This window comes from Vulpes vulpes, chromosome X, assembly GCF_048418805.1.
Source record: "Vulpes vulpes isolate BD-2025 chromosome X, VulVul3, whole genome shotgun sequence".
Classification (NCBI taxonomy): Eukaryota; Metazoa; Chordata; class Mammalia; order Carnivora; family Canidae; genus Vulpes; species Vulpes vulpes.
In genome coordinates, this window is record NC_132796.1 from 31,325,327 (window position 1) to 31,351,369 (window position 26,043).

Consider the following 26,043-nt stretch of genomic DNA (forward strand, 5'->3'; position numbering starts at 1 on the left):
TGTGGTCATAGAACTAAACTCATTTGGATCAGGAAATGAGTAAAGCAATTATATTTTTCAGTTCTTCTATAAAATTATCATGTTAAGTAATTTAATCTTTAGGAGTAAAGAATAAAGATCTCTTTCTTCACAGCATGCAGTAAGGAATTGCTGAGGGTTTTATACATACAGTACTGCAAACTGGCTGGTTATTAAGAGCAGCCCCTGTAATACAAGAAAGGGTGACAGAGGGGCACCTGGGGGGCTTAGTGGTTGAGCATCTGCCTGTGGCTCACGTCATGATCCCAGGGTCCTAGGATCAAGTGCCATATTAGGCTTCCATAGGGAGCCTGCTTCCCCCTCTGCTAATGTCTCTCTCTCTCATCTGCTAATGCCTCTCTCTGTATGTCTTTCATGAATAAATAAATAAAATCTTAAAAAAAAAAAAAAAAGAAAGGGTGACAGACTGTAGTCTGTGCCAGGAAATTCATGGCAAGTATAGTGACTGGCTCATAAACAGGTATCCCATAAATATTAATTGAAGGAGAGGTGCCTGGGTGGCTCAGTTGATTTAGCATCCAACTTTTGATTTCAGCTAAGGTCGTGATCTCAGGGTCCTAGGATTGAGCCCCATGTTGGGCTCCATGCTCAGTGGGGAGTCTGCTTCAGGATTTTCTCTCTCCCTTTGCGCCTCCCCCACTCACATGATCTCGCTCTCAAATAAATAAATAAATCTTTTTTTAAAAGAAGAGGAGGAAAAAAGCCTTAGTTTAGAAAAGAGAGAAAATATTAATTGAAGGAATAGGATTAAGAAGGAAAATTATTAGAAACAATATTCATGTTTTCAGCTGCTTAGCATAGCCATATATACCACAAATGGAGAACAAGCAAAGTATTATCTTTACTGTGAAGCAGAAATTTATTGTATAATACCATTGAGATTTGGTGGGAATAGATAATATTGAAGCATACATTTTTAATAAGACTTCATTTCTAGAGCCATTTTTTTTAGGTATACAGAAAAATTGCGCATAAAGCACAGAGACTTCCTGTATACCTCCTCCCCAAACCCCAGCACAGTTTCCTCTCTTAATAATACCTTGCATCAATGTGTCACATTTGTGACAATTGACAAACTCATATTGATATATTATTATTAACTAAAGACCATAGTTTACATTAGGATTTACTTTTTGTGTTATACACTTTTATGGATTTTGACAAATGTGTGTTCAACGTTATAGTATCATACAGAATAGTTTTCACTGCCCTAAAAATCCCCCCATCTTTCACCTATTTATTCTCCCTACTTTCTGAACCCTTGGCAGCCACTGATCTTTTTACTGACTCTGTAGTTTTATCTTTTCTAGAATGTCATATGGCTAGAATTATATATTATGTAGCCTTTTCAGACTGGCTTCTTTCACTAGCAATATGCATTAAAGGTTGGTCTTTTTGTAGCTTCATACTTCATTTCTTTACATAGCTGAATAATGGACATCTTGATAGATTCTAGTTTGGGGCAAGTATGAAAAAAAGTTGCTGTAAACATTTGCTCAGGTTTGTGCATGGATGTATGTTTTTAAATCATCTGGATAAACACCTAGTATTATAAATGCTGGATTGTATAGTAAGCACATCCTTAGATATGTAAGAAGCTGCCAAATTATCCTCTAAAGTGGCTGCACCATCTTGCATCTCCAGGGGCAGTGAATGAGATTTCCTGTTGTTCTACATCTTCACCAGCATTTGGTGATGTTAGGTTTTTTGGGTTGTAGCCATTCTTTTTTTTTTTTTTTCTAAGATTATGTTTATTCATGAGAGACACAGAGAGAGAACGGGAGAGAGAAATAGAGAGGCAGAGACATAGGCAGAGGGAGAAGCAGGCTCCATGCAGGGTGCCCGATGTGGGACTCGATCCCCGGACTCCAGGATCACACCCTGGGCCGAAAGCAGGCGCTAAACCGCTGAGCCACCCAGGTGTCCTGGTTGTAGCCATTCTAATAGTGCTATCTCATTGTTATAACTTGCTGTTTCCTAATGTTAATGACATTGAGCATGTTATATGCTTATTTGCCAATCAAGAACCTACATTCTCAATCAAGAACCTACATTCAAACCTTACACTTTTGTAAGTGAGTATATCTTCGTTGGTGAGTAGTTTATTAAGATCTTTTTAAAATATCATTAAGATATTTTATTTTATTTTATTTTTCATTAAGATATTTTAATTGGATTTTTGGTTTTGTTCTTGTTGAGCTTTTAGAATCATTTATAAATTTTGGATATAAATCCTTTACAGGTACTTGTTCTGAAAAGACATTCTCCCAGTCTGTAGCTTGTGTTTTCATACACTTACCAGTGCCTTTCATAGAGAAAAGCTTTTTAATTTTAATAAAGCCTAACTAGTCAGTTTTTTCTTTCCTGTGTTATGCTTTTGGTTTTGTATCTAAAAACTCATCACCAGGGGCACCTGGGTGGCTTAGTTGGTTAAGCATCTGCCTTCAGCTCAGGTCATGATCCCGAGGTTCTGGGACCCAGCCCCATGTTGGGTTCCATGTTTAGCAGGAGCCTGATTCTCCCATTACTGGTCCCCTCCCCATGCGCACTCTCTCTCTCTCTCTCCCTCTCCCTCTCAGATAAAAAATAAATAAAATAAAAACTCATTACCAAATGCAAAGTTGCTTTTATTTTTTTGTATGTTCTCTTCTAGATATCTTATAGTTTTCCCATTTACATTTAGACCTATCATCCACATTGACTTAATTTTTCTGAGAGGTGTAAGGTTTGAATGTAGGTTCTTGATTGATTGATTTTTGGTTAATTACATATTGGTTTCCAATTTGTATAGCACCATTTGTTGAAAGATTCCTTTCTCCATTAAATTACCGTTACTCCTTTGTCAAAGAAGAGTTGCCTGTATTTATGCAAGCTTATACCTGGTTTATTTACTCTGTTCCATTGCTATCTGTGTCAATTTTTTCACCTCTACTATACCACTTTTATAGTAAGATCTGAAATCAGGTAGTGTGAGTCCTAGAACTTTCTTTTTCACTACTGTGTTAACTATTTTAGGTATTTTACTTTTTTGTGTAACTTTATATTCAGTTTATACATGTCTCAAAGTAGCTTTCTTATATTTTTATTGAGATTGAATTAAATATACAGATAAAGTTTGGAGGAATTGATATCTTAATAATATTGAGACTTCCTAGTCATGGACATGGAATATTCATTTATTTAGTTCTTCATTTCTTTATCAGAATTTTGTAGTTTTCATGGTGTATATTGTTCTTACGGGACTATTTCAGTGGTGTAAATAATAAACACTTTTTCTTAAAAAAAAAAGCCTTTTGTAGTTTTCCTCATCTAGATCTTGTAAATATATTGTTAGATTTATACCTATTAACTTCGCTTTTTGGTGCTCATGTAAATAGTGTTGTGTGTTCTATTTCAAATTCCAGTTGTTTCTTGCTGGTACATAGGCAAATGGTTGATTTTTGTAATTAACTTTTTATCCTGTAACTTTACTGTAATTGCTTATTAGTTCCAGGCAATTTTTTAGTCAATTCTTTGGGATTTGTTATATAGACAATCATGTCATTTACAACCAAGGACAGTTTTAATTTCTTACTATTTGATCTGGATATCTTTTACGTCCTTTTCATGTTTTATTATACTATCTAGGACATCCAATATGAAGTTGCATAGGAGTGGTGAGAGGAAACATCTTCGTCTTGTTTTCAATGTTAGGAAGGAAACGTCTGTTTTCTCATCATTAAGTTTGATTGTAGCTGTAGTTTTTTATAGATGTTTTTAATAACATTGAAGAAGTTCTCTTTTATTCCTACTTTGCTAATAGTTTTTATCATGAATGAGTACTGGATTTTGTCCAATGCTTTATCTATATCTGTTGAAACGGTCATTTGATTTCTCTTCTTAGACTGTTGATGTGATAAATTAAATTAATTGATTTTCAAGCATTGAGGCCCCATTGCATACCTGGAATAAATCCCACTTGTTTATGGCATATAATTCTTTTTATAAATTGTTGGATTTGATCTGCTGATATTTTGTTGAGGAATGTTGCATCTGTGTTCACGAGAGATATTGGTCTTTAATTTTACTTTCTTGTAAAACCAAATTTACTGCTTTGGTATTAGGATGATGCTAGCCTCACAAATGAATTAGGAAATGTTTCCTCTGCTTCTATTTCTAGAAGAGATTATAGAAAGTTGATATTACTTCTTATTTAAATATTTGGTAGAATTTGCCAGTAAGATGCATATAGTTGTTGTTTTTTTTTTTTTTAAGAAGTATCTAAGGCAAAGTGCAAAGACTTCTGTTATGTATCTGTCTGCTATATATTCCCCTGTAAAAATCTAAGAATATAAAGGTTGAAACATCATGTTGAACTTTGGATTGAGGTTTAAAGAAGAGAAAGTGGAAAGAAGATTATAGGTCATATAGAAGGATACTAGCCATGTGGGATAACCTTCTTATGCTGATGATAAAAATGGCAAAGAAACAAGACAGAGAAGAGTCAACTACTATCCATATATCTTCTTTTGGTATATTTGATAAGAATATTTAAATAACCCATCTTACTGATGGGTCTACTATCAGAAGGGATACTATGCTCTGTAATTAGTTTTAACTTTATGGTGATAACTCCTTGATTATGTAGCAATTATGGGTATGAGAAATTATCATAATAATAAGGAAGGGAAATCTGGACATTTTGAGGTATAATGCTATGGTACAGTTGGTTAGAGAAACATGAATAACTTATCTATTCTGAATTTTGGATTATAAGAGAGTCACTAAGTCTCAAGGGTATCTAGAAGTATGAGAAAAACAGAAGGAGGATCTCTCCTAAAATCTTTCACCAAGGTTCTAGAAAACAAAAGATAACAAATAAACTTACCCTATGGGAACTGAAGAGAAATGATGCCCATATCTAAAAAAAAATAGTTTCATCACTCAAACCAATAATAGGACATAGTACTTTCAATCATTCATTCCTTTATTTTTATTATTCATTTATTCAGTGGATATGTTTATCACACAAACATTTAGACAAATATAAAAGTTTGTTGTGACAAGAATGAAGGATGTTCTAAATGCATATAATGAGGAGATTTGGCTAAGTCACAGAGGCCAGGGCAACTTCTCTGGGGAACGGTTTGAAAGTTTATAGGAGATAAGAGAATGAGGAGGAAGGCAAGAGCATTGTGAACATAAAAAAAAAAAAACATATAGGCAAAGATTCTTTAGTGAGAGAGTGCTAGATATGAACAGATGACCAAGGAATACCAGAGTGGATGAGAAATGGGTATAAAGGGATATGGAGGAGATGGGAAGATGCTGGAGAGGTCATTTGAAGCCAGAAAATACAAGGCTCTTTAGGTAGAATGGCCATGAAATTCACTATCCAAACTGGAATTAAAGACTCAATTAATAATCAGGCTTGGCAACGAAGTAAGCCAGGCAGATCTGAGCAAACCAACACTTCTGGCTATGGTAAGAAGTTTGCTCTTTATCTAAAGAATAATGGAAAGTCATTAAAGTATTATAATCACAGAAGCAGGGGCGCCTGGGTGGCTCACTGGCTGAGTGTCTGCCTTCTGCTTGGGTTGTGATCTCAGGGTCTTGGGATTGAGCCCCACATCAGGCTCCCTGTGGTAAGTCTGCTTCTCCCTCTGCCTCTCTCTCTGTGTATCTCATGAATAAATAAATACAATCTTTTTTAAAAATCACAGAAGTGGTGTATTTGGAAAAAGAATACCTTAGCTAAAATGTATAGGCAGGATAAATATAAATGGAGGTAGACCATTTAGTTAGTTGGCTAATGCTATTGTCTAGGCAATAAGGAATTGGTTGAATATTTGGGGGCAGAAGTAGAAAAGGAATGTGTATAAATTAGAGAGAAGCTTCATAGAGATAAAATCTACGAATTTAGCAATGGATTTAGAAATCAGGATGTTACACCTTGTTAGAGATTATTCAATCATGAACCCTAGGATTACCTATAAGGTAGAAGGTATCATAATACTGGGTGGATGTTGGATATAGGACCTGTGATTTTGGGGTGATTATAAAAGGTACATTGTTTTTAATTTGTCTCCAAATGTTTATTGCAGAAGTACAGTTGTTATTATGTATTTATCTCACGTCCTCTGAGTTTGCTGAAAGGTTTCTACAAGCTTTGTTTTTGATTCCTTGGCATTTTCTACATAGACAATCGTGTTTTTTATAAGTAAGGCAGTTATTTCTTCATTTCCAATCAGTATGACTTTATTTTATTTTATGCCTTATTTCACTGGCTAGGACTTCCAGTACTATACTGAATGAGAATGATGAGAATGGACATAGTTGCCTTTTTTCCAAACTTAAAGGGAAATGATTTAGTCATTTGTCATTACATATGATATAAGCTGTGGGATTTTTACAGAGAACGCTCATCAAGTTGAGAAATTTGTTTCCCCTCAGCTGTAGTTTCCTAGAGCTGCTGTAACAAATTATCATAATCTGGGTGGCTTTAAACAATAGAAATTTATTCTGTCACAGTTCTGGAGAATAGAAATCTGAAATCAAGGTGTTGGCAGGTCTCTACACTCTTGGGAAGAATTGGATCCATCCCTTTTTCTTTGCTTCTGGGGTTGATTGTAAACCTTAAGCTTCCTTGGTTTGTGGACACATCAGTCCAATCTCTGCTGCGATGTCACATGGCATTCTCTTTGTGTGTCTTTCTCTGTATCTCTTTTATAATGATATCTGTCATATTGGATTAGAGCCCACCCTAATTCAGAATGTCCTCATCTTGAATTGATTACATATGAAATGACCCTACTTTTAAATAAGGTCATATTGAAGGCACTGGGGATGAAGACTTCAACATACATTTTGTGGAAGACACTTCCTAATTTCCTTACTCTGATTTTCTAAGAGCCTTTATCATGAATGGGTGTTGAATTTTGTCAAATGATTTTTTTGCACCAGTTGATATTATCAGGCCATCTTTCTTCTTTTGGTTGTTGTCATGGTGGATTACATTGGTCAAATTTCAAATACTGAACTAAATTTACATTTCTGGAATAAAGCCAACGTGGTCTTGGTATATATTTCTTTTTATGCATTGCTAGGTTAAGTTTGCCAAAATTTGGTCAGGATTTTTGTGCCCAAGTTTATGAGAAATATCGGATTATAGTTTACTTATAAATTGTTATTATTATCATTACTATTATTATGATTAGTGTGCTGTCTCTCGTTTTACTAAATGAGTAATGCTGTACTTAAAAAAATGAGTTTCAGAAATGCTCAAATCTGTATGATCTTAATTATATGTGAAATCTAAAAAAGCTGAACTCAGAGAGTAGAATGGTGGTTGTGAGGAATTGGGAGATGGAGGAAACGGGGAGATGTTGGTCAACAACATCTTCTATTTTTTGCAAGAAATTTTGTTGACTGTTTATTTGCTGTGCAGAACCTTTGTAGCTTGAGTTAGTCCCACTTGTTTGTTTTCACTTTCATTGCTTGGGCTCTTGGTGTCATTGAAAAAAATCATTGCCAGGACCAATCCCAAGGAGCTTTTCTCTATGTTTTCTTTAAGGAATTTTATAGTTTTAGGTCTTAAATTAATTCTCTAATCCTTTTTTTTTAATTTTTCATGAATGATGTAAGTGTCCAATTGCCTTCTTTTGCATGTAATTATCCAGTTTTCCCAGAATATTGATTAAAGAGACTGTCCTCTTTCCCCATGGAGTTATTTCTGTGCCTTTACCATATATTAGTTGACTGCATATGTGAGAGTTTATTTCTGGGCTCTCAATTCTGTTCTACTGTTGTGTCTGTTTTTATGCCAAGGCCATACTATTTTAATTACTATAGCTTTGTAATATGGTTTGAAATCAAAAAGTGTTATCCCTCCAGCTTTGTTCTACTCAAGATTGCTTTGTTTTTTCAGGGTTTCTTGTGGTTCCACATAAATTTTAGGATTCATTTTTTCTATATATAAAAAATGCCATTGGGATTTTGATGGAGATCACATGGACTCTATCGATGGCTTTGGTTGTATGGATATTTTAATAATATTAATTCTTCTGACCCCTGAACACAGTATATCTTCCTATTTGTCTCCAATTTCTTTCATCAAAATCTTCGAGTTTCCAGTGTACAGATCTTTAACCTCCTTGGTTAAATTTATTACTAAGTATTTTATTCATTTAAATGCAATTGAAAAATGGGACCATTGTCTTTATTTTTCAGATAATGTGTTGTTAGTATATGGAAACTGATTAGTTATATACGGCAACTGATTTTTGTATGTTGGTTTTGTGTCCTATAACCTAAAATTTTGTTTATTGATTCTAAATTTTTTGGTGTAGTTCTCAGGATTTTCTATATCTTAGATCATATCATGCATAAGAAAAGAGACAATTTTACTTCTTTTCTGATATGGATGCCTTTCATTTCTTTTTCTTATATGCTTACTCTGGCATGGACTTTCAGTACTGTGTTGAGTAGAAATAGTGAGAGTGGGCACCTTTGTCTTGTTTGTGATCTTAGAGGAAAAGCTATCAACCTTTCACCATTGATTATGATGTTGGCTGTGGGCTTGTCATATATGGCCTTTATTTTTTTTTTTTTTTTTTATATATGGCCTTTATTATGTTGAGCTGTGTTCTTTCTAAATACAATTTGTTGAGAGTTATTATCGTGAAAGGATGTTGAATTTTGTCAAATGCTTTTTCTTACTTGTCTAAATGATAATGTAAATTTTATCTTTCACACTGCTAATGTGGTATGTCATATTTATTAATTGGTTTATTCAACCCATCTTTGCATCTGATAAATCCTACTTGATTGTGGCATATGAAACTTTTAATGCACTGTTGAATTCAGTTTGCTAGTCTTTTGTTGAGAATTTTTATACCTGTATTTATCAGGGATATTTTCTTTACTTGTAGTGCTCTTATTTGGTTTTGCCAACAGGGCAATGCTGATCTCATAAAATGAGTTGGTGAATGTTCCTTTCTCTTCAATATTTGGCAAGAATTTTAAAAAGGATTGGTATTAATTCTTTTTTAAATATTTGGTAGAATTCACCAGTGAAACCATCTGGTCCTGGGATTTTCTATGTTGGCTGGCTTTTAATCATTGATTCAATCTCCTGACTCATGTTACTGTCTTCACATTTAAAGTAGCAATCAGGGCAGCCTGGGTGGCTCAGCGATTTAGTGCCGCCGTCAGCCCAGGGAGTGATCCTGGAGACCCAGGATCTAGTCCCACGTCAGGCTCCTTGCATGGAGCTTGCTTCTCCCTCTGCCTGCATCTCTGCCTCTCTCTGTGTGTTTCTCATGAATAAATAAATAAAATCTTTGAAAAAAATAAAGTAGCAATCACTTCTACCAGTCTTTGCTAACTAATTTCAGGAAGGAAATGTCACTTTCAGTCTTTCTTGGGATTCTGAGTCTTTCTCAGTGCTTTTCTATGTCTATACCTGCTTCACACCTCTTACTCTAATCTCATGGCCAAATTCTGTCCATCTTATCAAGCTACTCTGAGAGCTGACAGCCTTCTTTTTGCTTTCCGTAGGGCTGTTCTAAATGCTCCACTTTCTGGTTTCTAGTGGGGAGCACACACACAAGGAACTAGCCATGGGGTGAGAATGTCTGGGTGTGAGGCACCCAGAGTGCTCAGGGTTCTTCTGGGCCAGCTGGGGCATCTGCAGGTGAGGCGTCCCTATTGGCTTTTGTGTGGGCTTCTTGATTGAATCTGTGACATAAGAACATCTATGTCCCTTTAATGTCCTCTGAGAGTCCTATGCTCAGCTCTTCCAGCTGATCCCCTGACAGGAGGAGTCTGCAGGGATAGGAAGCTATTTTCTTGCCTGTGGCCATGACCATAGGAAGCAAGTCAGTCATCAGGATATGGAACTGCATTCTCAAAATGGTCTTAGACTACACTAGAGTTTCATTCACAATTTATGCCTGGATTCCAAAGCTCCCATAAAGGTACTTTTGTCTATAGATGGATACCAAATTATTGTTGTTATGGAATATATGAGCGAGGGACATCTTATTCAGAGATCTTGATGATGTTGCTTCTATTCTGATCAGTTTTTAGTTTCCTGAAGTGGAAGCTTAGATTATTGACTTGAGGGATGCCTGGGTGGCTCAGTGGTTGAGCCTCTGCCTTTGGCCCAGGGTGTGGTCCCAGGATCTGGGATCAAGTCCCACATTGAGCCCCTGGCAGGGAACCTGCTTCTCCCTCGGCCTATGTCTCTGCCTCTCTCTCTCTATGTCTCTCATGAATAAATAAATAAAATCTTTAAAAAAAAAAAAAAAGATTATTGACTTGAAATCTTCCTTTGTTCTCTTTTAAGCATCTATTGTGATAAATTTCCCTCTAGGTGCTGCTTTAGCTGCATTTCACAAATTTTGACATGTATTTTCATATTTACTCAGTTCTTTTTCTTTCTTTTTTTTTATTTACTCAGTTCTAAATGTATTTTTGGTTTCTTTTGGACTTTCCCTCTTATTTAGAAAAGTATTATTTAATTTACAAATACTTTATATTTCTGTTATCGATTTCTAGTTTGATTCTACTATGGTCAGAGAACATACTCTGATCTAAATCATTTTATATTTATAGAAAAGAATGAATATACTTTTCTCTTGTTGGGTGGAGTATTCTGTAAATATCTATTGGAGCTTATAGGTTGATCATATTGTTCTTTTGTTTCCTTGATGATTTTCAGCCCCATAGTTCTAAACATTGATGAGGGGGCAGTGTTGAAATCTCTAGACATAATTGTAGATTTATCTATTTCTTTTTTAGAAAGACTTTATCTATTTATTTGAGGGAGAGTGCAAACGGGGAGGAGCAGAGGGAGAGGGACAAGCAGACTGCACTGAGCACAGATCCATGACCCTGAGATCATGACCTGAGGCCAAATCCAATCAGACACTCAACTGACTGAACCACCCAGGCACCCAGGCACCACAAACATTATCTGTTTCTTTTTTAAACTCTGTTTTGGCTACATGTATTTTTAAAGTTCTGATATTTGGTGCATGCAAATATAGGGTTTCTGTGTCATTTTGGCATATTTACTCTTTATTGTTATATATATATATATCTCTTTGGTAAATGTATTGCTTTAAAGTCTATTTATTTGATATTAATATAGTCACTACTGCTTCACTCCTGCTTTTTATTTTTTTTAAAAGATTTTAGTTATTTATTCATGAAAGACACACGGAGAGAGAGGCAGAGACATAGGCAGAGGGAGAAGCAGGCTCCTTGCAAGGAGCCTGATGTGGGACTTGATCCTGGATCCTAGGATCATGCTCTGAGCTGAAGGCAGACGCTCAACCACTGAGCCACTCAGGTGCCCCCACTCCTGCTTTTTAAAAAATAAATATTTGCATGGTATAATGTTTTTTCATCCTTTTATTTTTATTTATTTTTAATCTACCTATGTCATTAATTTGAAGTATATTTCTTGTAGACAGCATGTAATTTGATCATCTATTTTTGATTCACCTTGCCAATCTCTTATCTTCCATTGGTGTGAATTTACATTACTAATATCTAAAGTAATGATTAATATATTAGATTTATTTCTGCCATTTTATTATTCATTGTTCATTTTATTTATTTCCTATGTTTCCCTTTCCTTGCCTTTCTTTGGTAATCTGAACTGTTTTTAGAATCCATTGTTATTTACCCACAGTTTTTTTAAAAATGTATCATTGTATAGTTTGTTTTTAGTAGTTGATGTCAATATTGCCATATTCATGTACAACAGATCAGTCTACTGTTTAACATTTTGCCACCTCAAGATAAATGTATAAACTCACTTCTATTGGTTCCTTTACCCTCCTCACTTTTTAAATGTAAGTATCATAAATGTTTTCACTGAATATACTGAGTACCATGTCTGATGATGCTGTAATTTTTGCTTCAATTGTAAAATATAATTGTAAAAACTTATGAGGGGCACCTGGGCAGCTCAGTAGTTTAAGCGTCTGCCTTCGGCTCAGGTCATGATCTCAGGATCCTTGGATCAAGCCCCACATCCAGCTCCCTGCTCAGCATGGAGTCTGCTTCTCCTTCTCCCTCTGCCCTCCCCCCACTCATTCTCTCTCTCTGTCAAATAAGTAAATAAAATCTGAAAAAAAAAAAAACTCATGAGAAGAATGGTCCATTATACTTACCCTTATTTTTACCCATTCCATTGTTTTCCTTTCCCCATAAAGTACCAACTTCCTTCAATTTTCATTTCTTTTTGTTAAGAGAACTTCTTTTACCTATTCTATAAGGTTAGCTCTGCTAGTGACACATTCTCTTAACTTTCCTTAATCTGATATTGTCTTTATTCCACCTTCATTATTGAATAATATTTTTGCTTGATATACAATGCATGGTTCAGAGTTCTTTTCTCTCATCAGTGGAAAAATATCGTGCCACTATCTTCAGGCTTGCATGGTTTCTGAGGATAAATGAGGTGTCATTAGTACTGTTCCCCTATTGGTAACATTTCATTTTCTCTAGTCTCCTTCAAGATGTTTTCTTTGATTTTAGTTTTCAGAAGTTTGACTATTAGTCTTGTCATGCAATGTCTGCTATCTCCATTAGCTTGAGTTCAATGAAGACAGGGACTAGGACTGTTTTAGTCAGTGCCAAATATATAAGAGATGCTTAATAAGTATACCCCAAAAGAAAGAAAATCCCAAGTACCTTGGTTTCCATGACAATAAGTAATAGTGATTATTTAATATAAATTTGCCTTGAAATGTATTTATGGACAAAAGAAAAGCTTAATGTATTTCTTAGATTTCTGATGAATACTAGTACATATGATTATTTGCAATTTCTATTGAGAAATCTTGTAAAACTCTTTTAAAAATATTTTTAAATTTCATAGCTCTTTAAAGAAGTATCCTTATTTGTATCCTTATTTATTGCATAAAACCATTACATCAATATATTTGGAGTCTTTTCAAAATATATTGTTTATTGCAATCAACATAATTTTCTAATGGATTAATCAGTTACAAATAAACACAGTTATGGGCATGATTAGAACTCTGCTCGTCTAATAACTTATTTAATATTCTTTACTGATTGGCCTGTATAACCTTCTCCTTTGCCATCAAGAAGAAAAAATGACTTTCTGTTTATTGGCAGGTGTAAATTTTAATATCATACTTGTTTACTCTGAAAAAACTGCCTCTTGAGTAGGACATCAATGCTCCTTCATCCAGTTTTATATGTACATCTGGCCTACACAACCCTTGGGCTTTGCCCACAGCCTGTTATTGCAGGTCTATTTTAGATCATCTACAACATGTTTCTCTTCTAGGTGAAAATTAACTAAAGAGAGATGCAAGAGTTGCTACCTAAAATATAAGTGAACTGATTTTCTAACCTGTATAAGCCTTTAATGAGTAAAATTATCTATATTCTTTCCGGGTTGCAGCAAATAAATAATTCATAGAGTTCAGAGTATCTGAGCCATTGTATTCTGTCCTTGTTAATTAATTACTGTGCAATATTATCCTGTATTTAATTTGATGAAAACATAGGAGCTAAAGCATTTGAATTCAAAATAACACAAATTCCATCCTTCATTTCCTCATTTGAGACTGTTTTTGACAGATACAATTATATAACTCAATCATCAGTGAGATTATAATTTTAAAAGTAAAAATTTTGAATGTATTCATGAAGGAAAATACTCAATAAAGATATAAAATGAAATGTGTGAGTTTTAGAGAAGAATATCATCATAATTATTTCTGTCTAAATTGAAAAATTACTTTTATTGTCTACTTTCTCTCCAAATCTAATCGGAAACCCACTGCATTTATTTAGTTAATTGGAGACATCAACCAAGGCCCATGTTTACTGCCAGAAGGAAGAAAGAACATGCATGTTACATCCTACTGAATATCTATTTTAATTCAGATTCCAATATGATTCATTCCCCCAATGTCTTGAGTAATATCCTAACTTGTATAGGTTCTGACCATAATAATGCTAATGTTAATATTTTACAGATATGCTGAATCTGATATTGTTTATGATATAAGGTCAAGATTGCATCTATGTTTTACTCAGCCTTCTCAAAGTAATAAGTTAGGAGCTCAGTTCTCATTTTCTTGATTTCTTTACATTTATTAATTTTTTTCTCAATTCAGTCCCAGCTGATTTTGAACATACCTTCATATTTTCAGTAGGCGTTTGGAAAAAAATAAGACAGTTACAAAATCAATTTCTTCAAAATGCCATTCAATTTATTTTTGTGTTTTCACTGGGTATCATGATTTTTTTTAATATCTTGAGGGGTTTTTTTATGACTACAACCAGAAAATATATGGCATACAATTCAGTTTCCAAAATAATTAGATCTGCTTCCTTATGCCCTTGTATAATTTTTAAATAAAAAAAGGCAATTATGGCAATATATTTGTGTAAAAGGAGCAAAAGGGAAATAGTCGTTCTGCTTCATTACAACCATAATTTCTTGAGTTCACTTTTAATTAATATTACAAATATTCTTTCAGATGTATTTAAAATCAGAAGCATCTAATATCTTTTATTTTGATGCATTTATGCAAGCATTAAGTTCAAAGAGAATCTCAACAGAAACCTTAAATATAACTAGACTTCTATAGATTTCAATGAACATTTTCCTAATGGATGATTGCATTTAACAGAAATTTTAGAATATATAGTCATATATGTCAAATGCACTCAAAGTATGAAATAAAATTTGATTCATATGTCCTGAACTCTGATAGCCCTCTCATATTGAGAAAGTGAATGAAAATTACTGAAATATCAAAAAAACCAACAGAATATTTTCTAAAGTATAGATTTTAACTTTGTTCAGTTTTGTTTCTGAGGATGTAATAATGCACCCCATATATTATTGACACAGGAGGATCTTTTTAAAGATTTAATAGGAAATATGGGCAGCCCCAGTGGCTCAGCGGTTGAGCACCACCTTCAGCCCAGGGCATGATCCTGGGGACCCGGGATCCAGTCCCACGTCAGGCTCCCTGCATGGAGCCTGCTTCTCCCTCTGCCTCTCTCTCTCTCTCTCTCTCTCTCTCTCTCTCTCTCTCTCATAAATAAATAAAATCTTTAAAAAAAATTTAACAGGAAATAGAATTATCCTCATTAAGCACATTTAATGTGCAGGTTAGGGGTGCAGTTTTGGTACACTTTAATGATTGAGGCTACCTCATGGGGAGGCAATTACATGTTGACCATGTCTGCAGTCATCTGAAGGCATGATTGAGCTAGCTGATCAAAACAGTTAACTCTTACAATTAGCAGTTAATGCTAGTTGTTGGCTAATAGAGCAGCTATTATTGGCAATTAGTGCCTACATGTTGTCTCCATTTCATGTGTCTCAAGTAGTTGGATTTTGTACATGGTGACTTGTTCCTAACAATGTGTATTCCAAAAGAACCGTGTGGCATTTTCTGATGTAGATCTAGAAGTTATGCAGCATCCCTTCAGCCACATTCTAATGGTTACAAGAGTCACTGTGTTGGCTTGGATTTATGAAAGGAACAGAGGCACCACATTTCAATGGCAAAAGTGTTAAAGAATGTGTAAGCATGCTACAGTGGAATCTACTTACTTGAGTATTATGAGCCTTTGCTAAGTCAATAAACTCTCTCCAGATTCCTCCTGGATATTATCACTAGCAGGAATACTTTTTGAGTGGCAAGGTTCAGTTCATGGTGGGCAACGTACCAAGCAGCAGAAGGGAGTGCACTTATTTTCTCTTCATGGATCAGTTTTCTAAAATACTTGAAAACTACCCCATACCAAGTCTGTCTTTTTTTTTTAAGATTTATTTATTTATTTTATGGTGAAGGAGAGAGGGAAAGGGAAAGAGTCCTCAAGCAGAATCCCCACTAAGCATGGACTCTCCCAACATGGGGTTTGGATTCTAGGACCCCGAGATCATGACCTGAGCCGAAGTCAAGAGTCATGTGCTTAACTGACTACACCACCCAGGCACCCCCATACAAAGTCTTTAAATTTATTATAGGGGCACCTGGGTGGCACAGTCAGTTGAAGGTCTGACTCTTGGTTGTGATCTTGGGGTCATGATCTGGGGGTTATGATCTTGCGGTTGTGAAATAGAGCCCCGTGTCAGGCTCTGTGCTCAGTGCAGAGTCTACTAAGTTTCTCTGTCCCTCTGCCCCTCCCCTTCTAATGCTCTCTCTATCTCTCTATCTCTATATCTCTATCTCTATCTCTCTCAAATAAATAGATAAATCTTTAAAAAGAAAAAAATTATTTTAGATGACTCAATGATGTAAATAAGCTACTGAATATATCCAGTTTACTTTCTACCTCTGGGGAGGCTATACTCAATTAGTATTAGAAATCTCAAGTCATTCAGAAGATCTATGAAACTAGTGGGAAACATATGGAAGACACAAAATGGGTCAGGAAGACAGATTGACCTAATCACATTCAGCATTTGACCAGATTCTCTACAAACCAACTCAACATCTCCTTTTTCTTTTTTCAATGACCAAGAGTAAAATAAGTTCTGAAGGTAAATGACTCTATGTCCTAATGCTACCCATTTTTTCTTGTTTGCTGAGCATTCAGGGAGGGGAAAGGAGGGAAAAAAAAACTGCATGGGAAGCTATGAAGTGGTAGCTCTTCTGTCTCCTAAATTAAATTATCTCTAAAGGGGATCCCTGGGTGGCGCAGCAGTTTGGCGCCTGCCTTTGGCCCAGGGTGTGATCCTGGAGACCTGGGATTGAATCCCACATCAGGCTCCCGGTGCATGGAGCCTGCTTCTCCCTCTGCCTATGTCTTTGCCTCTCTCTCTCTCTGTGTGTGACTATCATAAATAAATAAAAATTTAAAAAAAAATAAGTAAATAAATTATCTCTAAAATGTAAGAGTCTCTAGGAGAGGAGGAAAGAGAAGGAGCCAAGAAACTGTTTTAAGAAATACATTTCATGGGGTGCCTGGATGTCTCAGTCAGTTAAGTATCTGCCTTCAGCTCAGGTTGTGATCCTAGAGTCCTGGGATTGAGCCCCGCATCAGGCTCCCTGCTTGAGGCGGGGGGATCTGCCCCCACCTGCCAGCTCATGCTCTCTCTCTGAAATAAATAAAATCTTTAAAAAAAGGACCACAGTCCATATTTTGTTGAGGGATTTTAGGTATGATGATTTATGGATGCAAAGTGTTCTGAAGAGTTAGGAGAAACACATGATAGAATTCAAAATATCAAAACAGCTTATCTGTTGTTCTTGATGATATTATTATAAAAAACTGAAAAGAGGGCAGCCCAGGTGGCTCAGCAGCTTAGCGCCGCCTTCGGCCCAGGGCATGATCCTGGAGACCTGGGATCGAGTCCCACATCGGCTCCCTGGGAGGAGCCTGCTTCTCCCTCTGCCTGTGTCTGCCTCTTTCTCTCTCTCCATGTCTCTCATGAATGAATAAAAATTTAAAAAACTGAAAAGAATGTGTTTCCAATAAAGATCAGAGCTGTGTCAAATATAGGACAATATGAGCCCACTTGAGCAATTATTCATTATCATCTCATTTTTCTTATTCCTTTGTCTGCCTTACCTAAGAACAACATAATAAACAAAATAGTAAATATCAGTTTCATTCCTACTAAATATTTAGCATATATAGAATTATTTAATTTTAAGATACCACTAAATAGATATCCAGTTTACCTAAACACACACACGTACAAACTTACCAGGTCTGATAATGTTTAGTGGACAAGGTGTCCACTTAGATAAGATACCTCACCTCCTGTCTCCTCTCCTCCAATCCCATCTCAACAGAAAAACCCTTGTTCACATCCTTATCCCAGCTTGGTATCCTGTGAACCTCAGATCGGACCATTCTGGATTGTGGTAGGCTAGAGAACATGTCCAACCTCTGAGCTGTATTTTCAGTATCAATAGCCCTGGGAATGCTGATAAACATTTCTCTTCCTTTAGAGGGTTATATCCAGCAGTAACTTTGGCAGATATAAGCAGAATAGGTACCCTACCAGGCAGTATAATATAAGAAATGCCGCATACATGAAGGGATAGTTTCTATGACTGTCATAACTGGGATTTGAAATTCTTCTCTCAGAAGCTTATCTTTTTCCATTAAGGTTATTTTTTAATTTTATTTTTTTAACTTTTTCCAGCCTCACTTAGGTATGATTCACAAACAAACATTGTATATATTTAAGGTGTACAACTCAACAATTTGATATACATAGGTATTGTGAAATGATTCTCCCAATCATGGTAATTAGCATACCCAACACCTCACTAGCTACCTTTTTTGTGTCTGGTAGGAACACTGATTCACTCTCAGCAAATTTCAGGTATTACGATACATTATTACTAACTATATATATTACTAACTATAACTATAGTCTCCATGCTGTACATTAGAACTCTAGAACTTATTTATCTTAAAGTGAAAGTTTGTACCTTTTGACCAAAATCTTCCCATTTCCTCTAATCCCCAGCCTATGGCCATCATTGTTCTACTCTCTGTTTTTATGTGTTCTGCATTTTTTTTAGATTCCACTTATAAGTAAGATCATGTAAAATGTGTTTTTCTGTGTCTGGCTTATTTTAACTAGCATAATGTCCTTCAAGTTCATCTATGTTGTTGCAGTTATTTTTTATGGCTTCATAATATTCTATTTTGTATATATACCACTTTTTCTTTATCTATTCATCTATTGATGGACACTTAGCTTATTTCTGTATCTTGGCTATTATGACTAATGCTGTAATAAACATGGGGATACAGATATATCTTTGAGATACTGATTTCATTTCCTTTGGATATATACCCAGAAGAGAGATTGCTGGATCATATGATAATTCAATTTTACTTTTTTGAGGAAACTTCTTATTCTTTTCCATAATGGTTGTACCAATATTAAATTCCACCAACAGTATTCAAGAGTTCCCTTTTCTCCACATGCATGCCACTCTTATTTTTTTACTTCTTGATAATAGCTGTTTTAACAGGAATGAAGTGATATCTCATTGTGGTTTTGATTTTCCATTTTCCTGATGATCAGTGATGCTGAGCATCTTTCATATACTTGTTGGCCATTTTTATGTCTTCTTTGCAAAAACATCTATTTAGGTCCTATGCCTATCTTTTATAGTGTTATTTGAGTATTTTTGCTATTAACTTGCATTAGTTCCTTATATATTTTGGATATTAGCCCCCTATCAGATTTACAGTCTACAAATATTTTCTTCAATTCCATAGGTTGCTTTCATTTTGTTGATTTTTTTCCTCTGCTGTGCAGAAATTTTTTCTTTTGTTTATAGTCCCACTTCTTTATTTTTGTTTTTGTTGCCAATGCTTTTGATGTCATGTCCAAAAACTCATTTCCAAGACAAGGAGCTTTTTCCCTCTGTTTTCTTCTGGGGTTTTTACAGTTTGTTTTTATGGGATTAGGTCTTATATTAATGTCTTTAATCATTTTGAGTTGATTCTTGTGTGGGTGTAAGATAGAGATCCCGTTTCATTCTTCTGCATGTGATTATCCAGTTTTCCCAGCCACATTTATTGAAAAGAATATTCTTTTTTTTTAGTCATCCAAGATCCTTTGACAATTTGACAATAAATATGAATTTTAAAATATTTTTCCTATTTTTTTTAAAAAAGGCCATTGGGATTTTGATGGGGATTGCATTGACTCTGTTGATTGCTTTGGGTACTATGGACATTTTAACAATATTAATTGTTCCTGCCCATGAACATGGGGATATCTTTCTATTCGTTATCTTCTTCAAATTCTTTCATCATTGTCTTATAGTTTTCAGTGTACAGATCTTTAACCTTCTTGCTTAAATTTATTTCTAAGTGTTTTATTCTTTTTCATGCTATTTTAAATGAAATGGTTTTTAAATTTATTTTTCAAATAATTCATTGCTATTGTGTAAAAATGCAACTGATTTTTTCATGTTGACTTTATATCCTGAAACTTTACTGAGTTCATTCATTAGTCCTAACAGTCTTTTTGTGTAATAATTCTACATATAAGGTCATGCCATCTGCTAACAGAGATAGTGGTCTTAGAGAAAAGCTTCAGCTTTTTAATGTTGAGTAAGATGTTAGCTGTGGGCTTTTCATATGTGGTCTTTATTATGTTGAAGTAATTTCTTTCTGCTCGAGATTTTATCATAGAAGGGTGTTGAATTTTGTCAAATGCATAGATTTTGCATTTTTTCTGCATAGATTGAGATTATTATGTATTTTTTATCCTTCATTTTGTGAAACTGGTTTATCATATTGACTTTCTCATGTTGAGCCTTCCTTACATCCTAAGGATAAATCCTATTTGAACATGGTATATGATCCTATTAATGTGCAGATGAATTCCATTTGGTAGTATTTGTTGAGGATTTTTGCATCTATATTCATCAGGGATATTTGCCAGTAGTTTTCTTTTCTTGTGTCTTTTCTGGCTTTAGTATCAGGGTAATATTGATATAAATAAATTAACTTTGGAAGTATTCCCTGCTCTACAATATTTTGGAAGAGTTTGAGATAGGTTGGTGCTAATCCTTCTGTAAATATTTGGTTGAATTCACCATCTGGTCCTGGGTTTTTCTTTGTTGGGAGGATTTTGATTACTGATTCAATCTCCTTAATATTTATACGTCCATTCAGATTTTTTATTTCTTCATGATTCAGTCTTGGTAGGTTGCATTTTTCTAGGAATTTATTCATTTTTTCTAGGTTGTACAATTTTTTTGGTGTATAATTGTTCATAGCAGTTTCTTATGATTGTTTTTATTTCTGAAGCATCTGGAGCATTGTTCACAGCAGTCTCTTATGATTGTTTTTATTTCTGGAGTTAACATCTCCTTTTTCATTTATGATTTTACTTATTTGAGTCTCCTCTCTTCCTTTCTTAGTCTAGCTCAATGTCAATTTTGTTGATCTTTTCAGAAACCCAATCTTAGTTTGACTCTTAGTTGATTTCTTAAAATTCTGTATTTGATTTATTTCTGTTCCCATCTTTATTATTTCCTTCTTTCTGCTAACTTTGGGTTGAGTTTATTCTTTATTTCTACTTCCTTGAGATGTAGAATTAAGTTGCTTATTTGAGATCTTTCTTTTTTAATGTAGGCTCTTATCACTATAAACCTCTCTTTAAGTACTACTTTTGCTGCATTCTATAAGCTTCGGGATGTTGTGTTTTCATTTCTGTTTGTCTCAAGATATTTCCTAATATCTCTCTGATTTCTTCTTTGACTTAGTGGTTGTTCAAGAGTTTATTGTTTAATTTCCACATACTTATTTATTTTCCAGTTTTCTTTCTGCTGTTGATACCGAGTTTTATTCTATTGTGGTGGGAAAAGACAACTGGTATGATTTCAGTCTTCTTAAGTGAATTCAGACTTGATTTCTGACCTAACCTGCAATCCATCCTAGAGATTGTTCGATATGCACCTGAGAAGAATGTAAATGCTTTTGCTGTCAAGTGGAATTTCTATATATAGCTGTGAGATCCATTTGGACTGTAGTGTTGTTCCAGTCTTCTTTTTTCATGCTGATCTTCTGTTGGAGTTTTCTATCCATTGTTGAAAACAAAGTATTAAAATTTCCTACTATTTATTATCTATTGCTGTCTATTTCTTCCTTAATTCTGTCCATCTTTGGTACATAAATTTAGGTGTGCTGCTGCTGCTGCTGCTGCTGCTGTGTGTGTGTGTGTGTGTTAAATTAATCTTTTGTCATTATATAATGGCCTTCGTTGTCTCCTGCTACAGATTGTTATTAAGTCTACTTTGTCTAATATAAGTAAGGCTACCCATGCTCTCTTGTTTACCATTTGCATGGAATATCTCTTTCCTTCCTTTAACTGTCAGCCTATGTATATCTTTAAATCTAGTCTTTTGTAGACAGCATATACTTGGATCTTGTTTTTTTTTTATCCAATCAGCTATTGTGTCTTGTGACTGAGAGTCTGACTGTTTTGTATTTAAAGTAATTATTGATAGGAAAGGATTTACTGTTGCCATTTTGTTGTTTTTTGTATGTCTTATAGCTCTTTTGTACATCTTTTCTTTTCTTGCTGTCTTCCTTTGTGCATATTTATGTTTTTTGTAGTGACATGCTTTGATTCCCTTCTCATTTTCTTTTTGGTATCTTCTGTAGGTGTTTGTGGCTAATATGGGGCCTGCATAAAATAACTTATAGGCTTAACAATCTATTTTAATTGCATGCAAAATCTGATAACTTTAATCGCATACAAAATCTCTATACTTTGCTAGTGATATATAGATAACATATTTTAATATTGTGTATCCATTAATACATTTTATAATTTTAGTTATTTTTATACTTTTGTCTTTTAACTTTTATGCCACAAATAAAAATAATTTATGTACCCCCATTACAGCATTCAACGTTATGTATTTTTCTGTATATTTACCTTGAGCAGTGAATTTTTACTTTCAAATACTTTTGTGTTGCTGTTCAACATATTTTCAGTTCAATTCAAAGGACTCCCTCTACTATGTCTTGTAAGATAAGTGATTAACTCCCTCAGCTTTTGTTAATCACGGGAAAGTCTTTATCTTCTTCATTTTTGAAGGACAATTTTGCTAGATATAGTATTTTTGGTTGACAGTTTGTTTTCAGCACTTTGAATATATCACCCCACTTACTTCAAGCTTACAAGGTTTCTGCTAAGGAATCTGCTAACGGTCTTCCAAGGGTGGCATTGTATATGAGGAGTCATTTTTTTCTTGCTTCAAAACTCTTTTTGTCTTTAACTGTTGACATTTTGATTCTGTGTCTCATTGTGGAGTTCTTTAGTTTCATCCCATTTGGAATATGTTGGACTTCACAAATCTGCACGTCCCTTTCCTTCCTCAGATTTGGGAGTTTTCTGACCGTTATTTCTTTATGTAAGCTTTCTGCCCCTATTTCTCTCTTCTTTTGAGACTCATTATATGTATATTGGACACTTGATGTTGCTGTTTAACTCCTTTAGATTTTCTTTACTCTGTTTCATTTTCTTTTTGCTCCTATAACTGGATAATTTCAAATGACTTATCTTTGGGTTCCCCAATTACTTCTGCTTGATCAAATCCTTTGTTGAACCCCTCTAGTGAGTTTTTCAGTTCAATTATTCCCTTCTTCAGCTCTAAAATTTGTTTGGCCTTTTTCTATACTTTCTGTCTCTTCATTTTGTTCATGCATTACTTTCCTGATAGTATTGAGCATCTTCATGACAGTTATTTCGAATAAATTGGTCAATAATTCCTATACTTCCATTTCTTTATAGCGTATTTCTAGAGAGATTTCTTTTGTTCCTTTAATTGGGTAGTTTTTTCCTGTTTCTTCATGTTCTTTGTAACTTTGTGTTGATATCCTCACATATTTGAAAAAAACAGCCGCCTCTCTTGGTCTTTATAGACTAGTTTCATGCAGGGAAAGATCTTCACCACTCAGACCAACTAGAGATCCTGGGAACACCTCAGATCTCTTTTGTGAGTAGATATAGATATAGATATAGATATAGATATAGATATAGATATAGATATATAGATATAGATATATGTGAAGATTACTGTGTGTGAAGATTACTAATTAGAGGGGTTTGCTAGTTTCTAATTGTTCAGAAATTCCTAACTTCTTGCTGTCTTTGCTATCTTCTGTACCCTGGCACTCTGAAGCAGCAGTACACCAACCAGATTTTTTTTTTCCTCAGCAGCCTTTAGGCATCAAGATTTCACCAAGTTCTGTCAGTTCACTAAGATAGGATAGACAGATACCAGAACCCTCAGCAGCCCACTGAAAAGCCAGAAATCTGGACACATGTTCCACCCTTCTTTTTTTTTTTTTTAGATTTTATTTATTTATTCATGAGAGATACAAAGAGAGAGAGAGGCAGAGACATAGGTAGAGGGAGAAGCAGGCTCCCCAAGGGGAGCCCAATGTGGGACCCAATCCCCAGACCCGGGATCATGCCCTGAGCTGAAGGCAGACACCCAACCCCTGAGCCACCCAGGCGTCCCTCCACCCTTCTTTTTACACACTTAGGGAGAGGCTTCTGAACTATATCAGTTTCTGTCTGCTCCACCAGGGGACCTCTGGAGCACCAGCACCCTGTCCAGTTTGTTCTTACAAACCCTCATGCATCTACCGTATGTCAGGTCCCATCAGTACTTCAAGACAAGCAGGACAGAAGCCAGTCCTTCAGGCAGCACACCCTCACATTCCATCCAAGAGTCCAATTTTTGGATATTTGATCCATTTCTCTCTTTCCTTCCCCAGGGAAAAAAATGGAAGCTGATACTTTGTTTCCAATTGTGTACTGCTGCACTGGTGTGGAGGGGAGACTGGGGAGAGCGTGCCACAAAATTTCCTACTAACTTCAAAACAGCTGGTTTTGTGCTCATGTGGAAGGCACAAGTCTCTTAACTGGTTTCTCAATTTCTCACAATGGGAATTGGTCCTTGTATTGTGGTTCCTTGGGAGTAAAAAGGTTCTGGGTCTCCTATTCCACCAGAACACCTGGGTATTCTGTTTTATACATTTTTAAAATTTATTGCATTATGCATCATTGCCTGGTAATAAGATATTTTAAGACAACAATAATCATAATAATGATTGTATTAATATTGATGAATCCTTATAGAGCACATCCCACATGTCAGGTACTGATCTAATGACTTTGTAGGGGTTTCTAAGTTCATTAACAGATATGAAAATTGAGGTACAAAACAGTAAATTGTCTAAAGTTATGCACCTACATGGAGCTGGGGTTCCAATCTAGGCCATGCATAACCATAGTCCACTTTCTCAAACCCTCTGAGATGATACTCAATACATTTGCTGAATCACTGAGTCCCGACCTGAATCTCCCATCTTCCTTTTTATGAGTCATTGCTGGATCTTTTCTAGGAAACTGTTCTTTACCTTCTACTTGCACCTCCTCAGAAAGTTTGGATTTAAAACCCTTCATGTACAACCTTCCATGCAGTGTGCTCCTTCCCTGTTTTATTCTACCAAGGAGTTCCTCAGCTTCTCTCACTGTCTTCTTCTCAAATGTAATCAACCTTGACTGAAAATGGTCACTTGAATCCTAAATGCCACTCAGTTCACTTCTAATCATAGCAAGTTATCTTGAGGCTCAAGAATCTTTAATGAACCTGCAAAGTACTTTCATCTCACTTCACAAGCGGAAAGACAAAGGAGAGTGAGCAATCACATTGGAATCATGATAAAAACAAAGGCTTCATGATAGCCGTTCTAGCCATGCATTTTGGATATGAATTTATTTACAAATGATTGCATTTTAATTTGGGACATTGAGTTCTCCAAATTTTTATATGGACAACATTTTTTATTCTTTGTGCACTAAAAATGTAAGACATAATTTAAAAATCTTTAAGATTCCATTTTGTCACCCTGGGAAGAGTGACACTGTTCAGTAATTTTTAAAAGACCTCCTCACTATTATAAAGCAACAAGCATGAGGTTCACAGCTGCATGGCAGCATTAATGTTTAACTGTAGTCCAATGCATCAAGTTCTCACAAACAGTAATGATAAAATTTAAAGGTTAATATTTATATTTTTGTTCTAGAGATCCTGAGCCATTCACCGCATATTTTCTACCTGGCAGTGATCCTGAGTTTTTTGTAAAACCTGAGGTTGGAGAACTTCCTCCTTTTGATACTGAAGGAACTGTCATCATGGTGGGTTTTAAACCCCAAATGTACGGAAGGAAATACAAAGCAACATTAGCAATACAGGTGAGTTCTCTGAAGGTAATAGTCGGGCAGCCCGGGTGGCTCAGTGGTTTAGTGCCGCCTTCGGTCCAGGACCTGATCCTGGAGTCCCGGGATCAAGTCCCACGTCAGGCTCCCTGCATGGAGCCTGCCCCTCCCTCTGCCTGGGTCTCTGCCTCTCTCTCTCTCTGTGTCTCTCATGAATAAATAAATAAAATCTTTAAAAAATAATAAAAAATAATAAAGCTAATAGTCAAGGATGTTTGATG

The 26,043-nt window shown here is 35.2% G+C and overlaps 1 protein-coding gene across 1 annotated transcript in view; it reads left to right on the top strand.

Annotated features, from left to right (window-relative positions):
* Positions 1-26,043, top strand: part of CFAP47 (cilia and flagella associated protein 47) — a 503,092-nt gene that overhangs the window by 471,966 nt on the left and 5,083 nt on the right. The window contains exon 63 of the mRNA XM_072744557.1: positions 25,630-25,798. Within this exon, the coding sequence (XP_072600658.1) occupies positions 25,630-25,798 (169 nt within the window). The remainder of the gene's footprint in view (positions 1-25,629; positions 25,799-26,043) is intronic.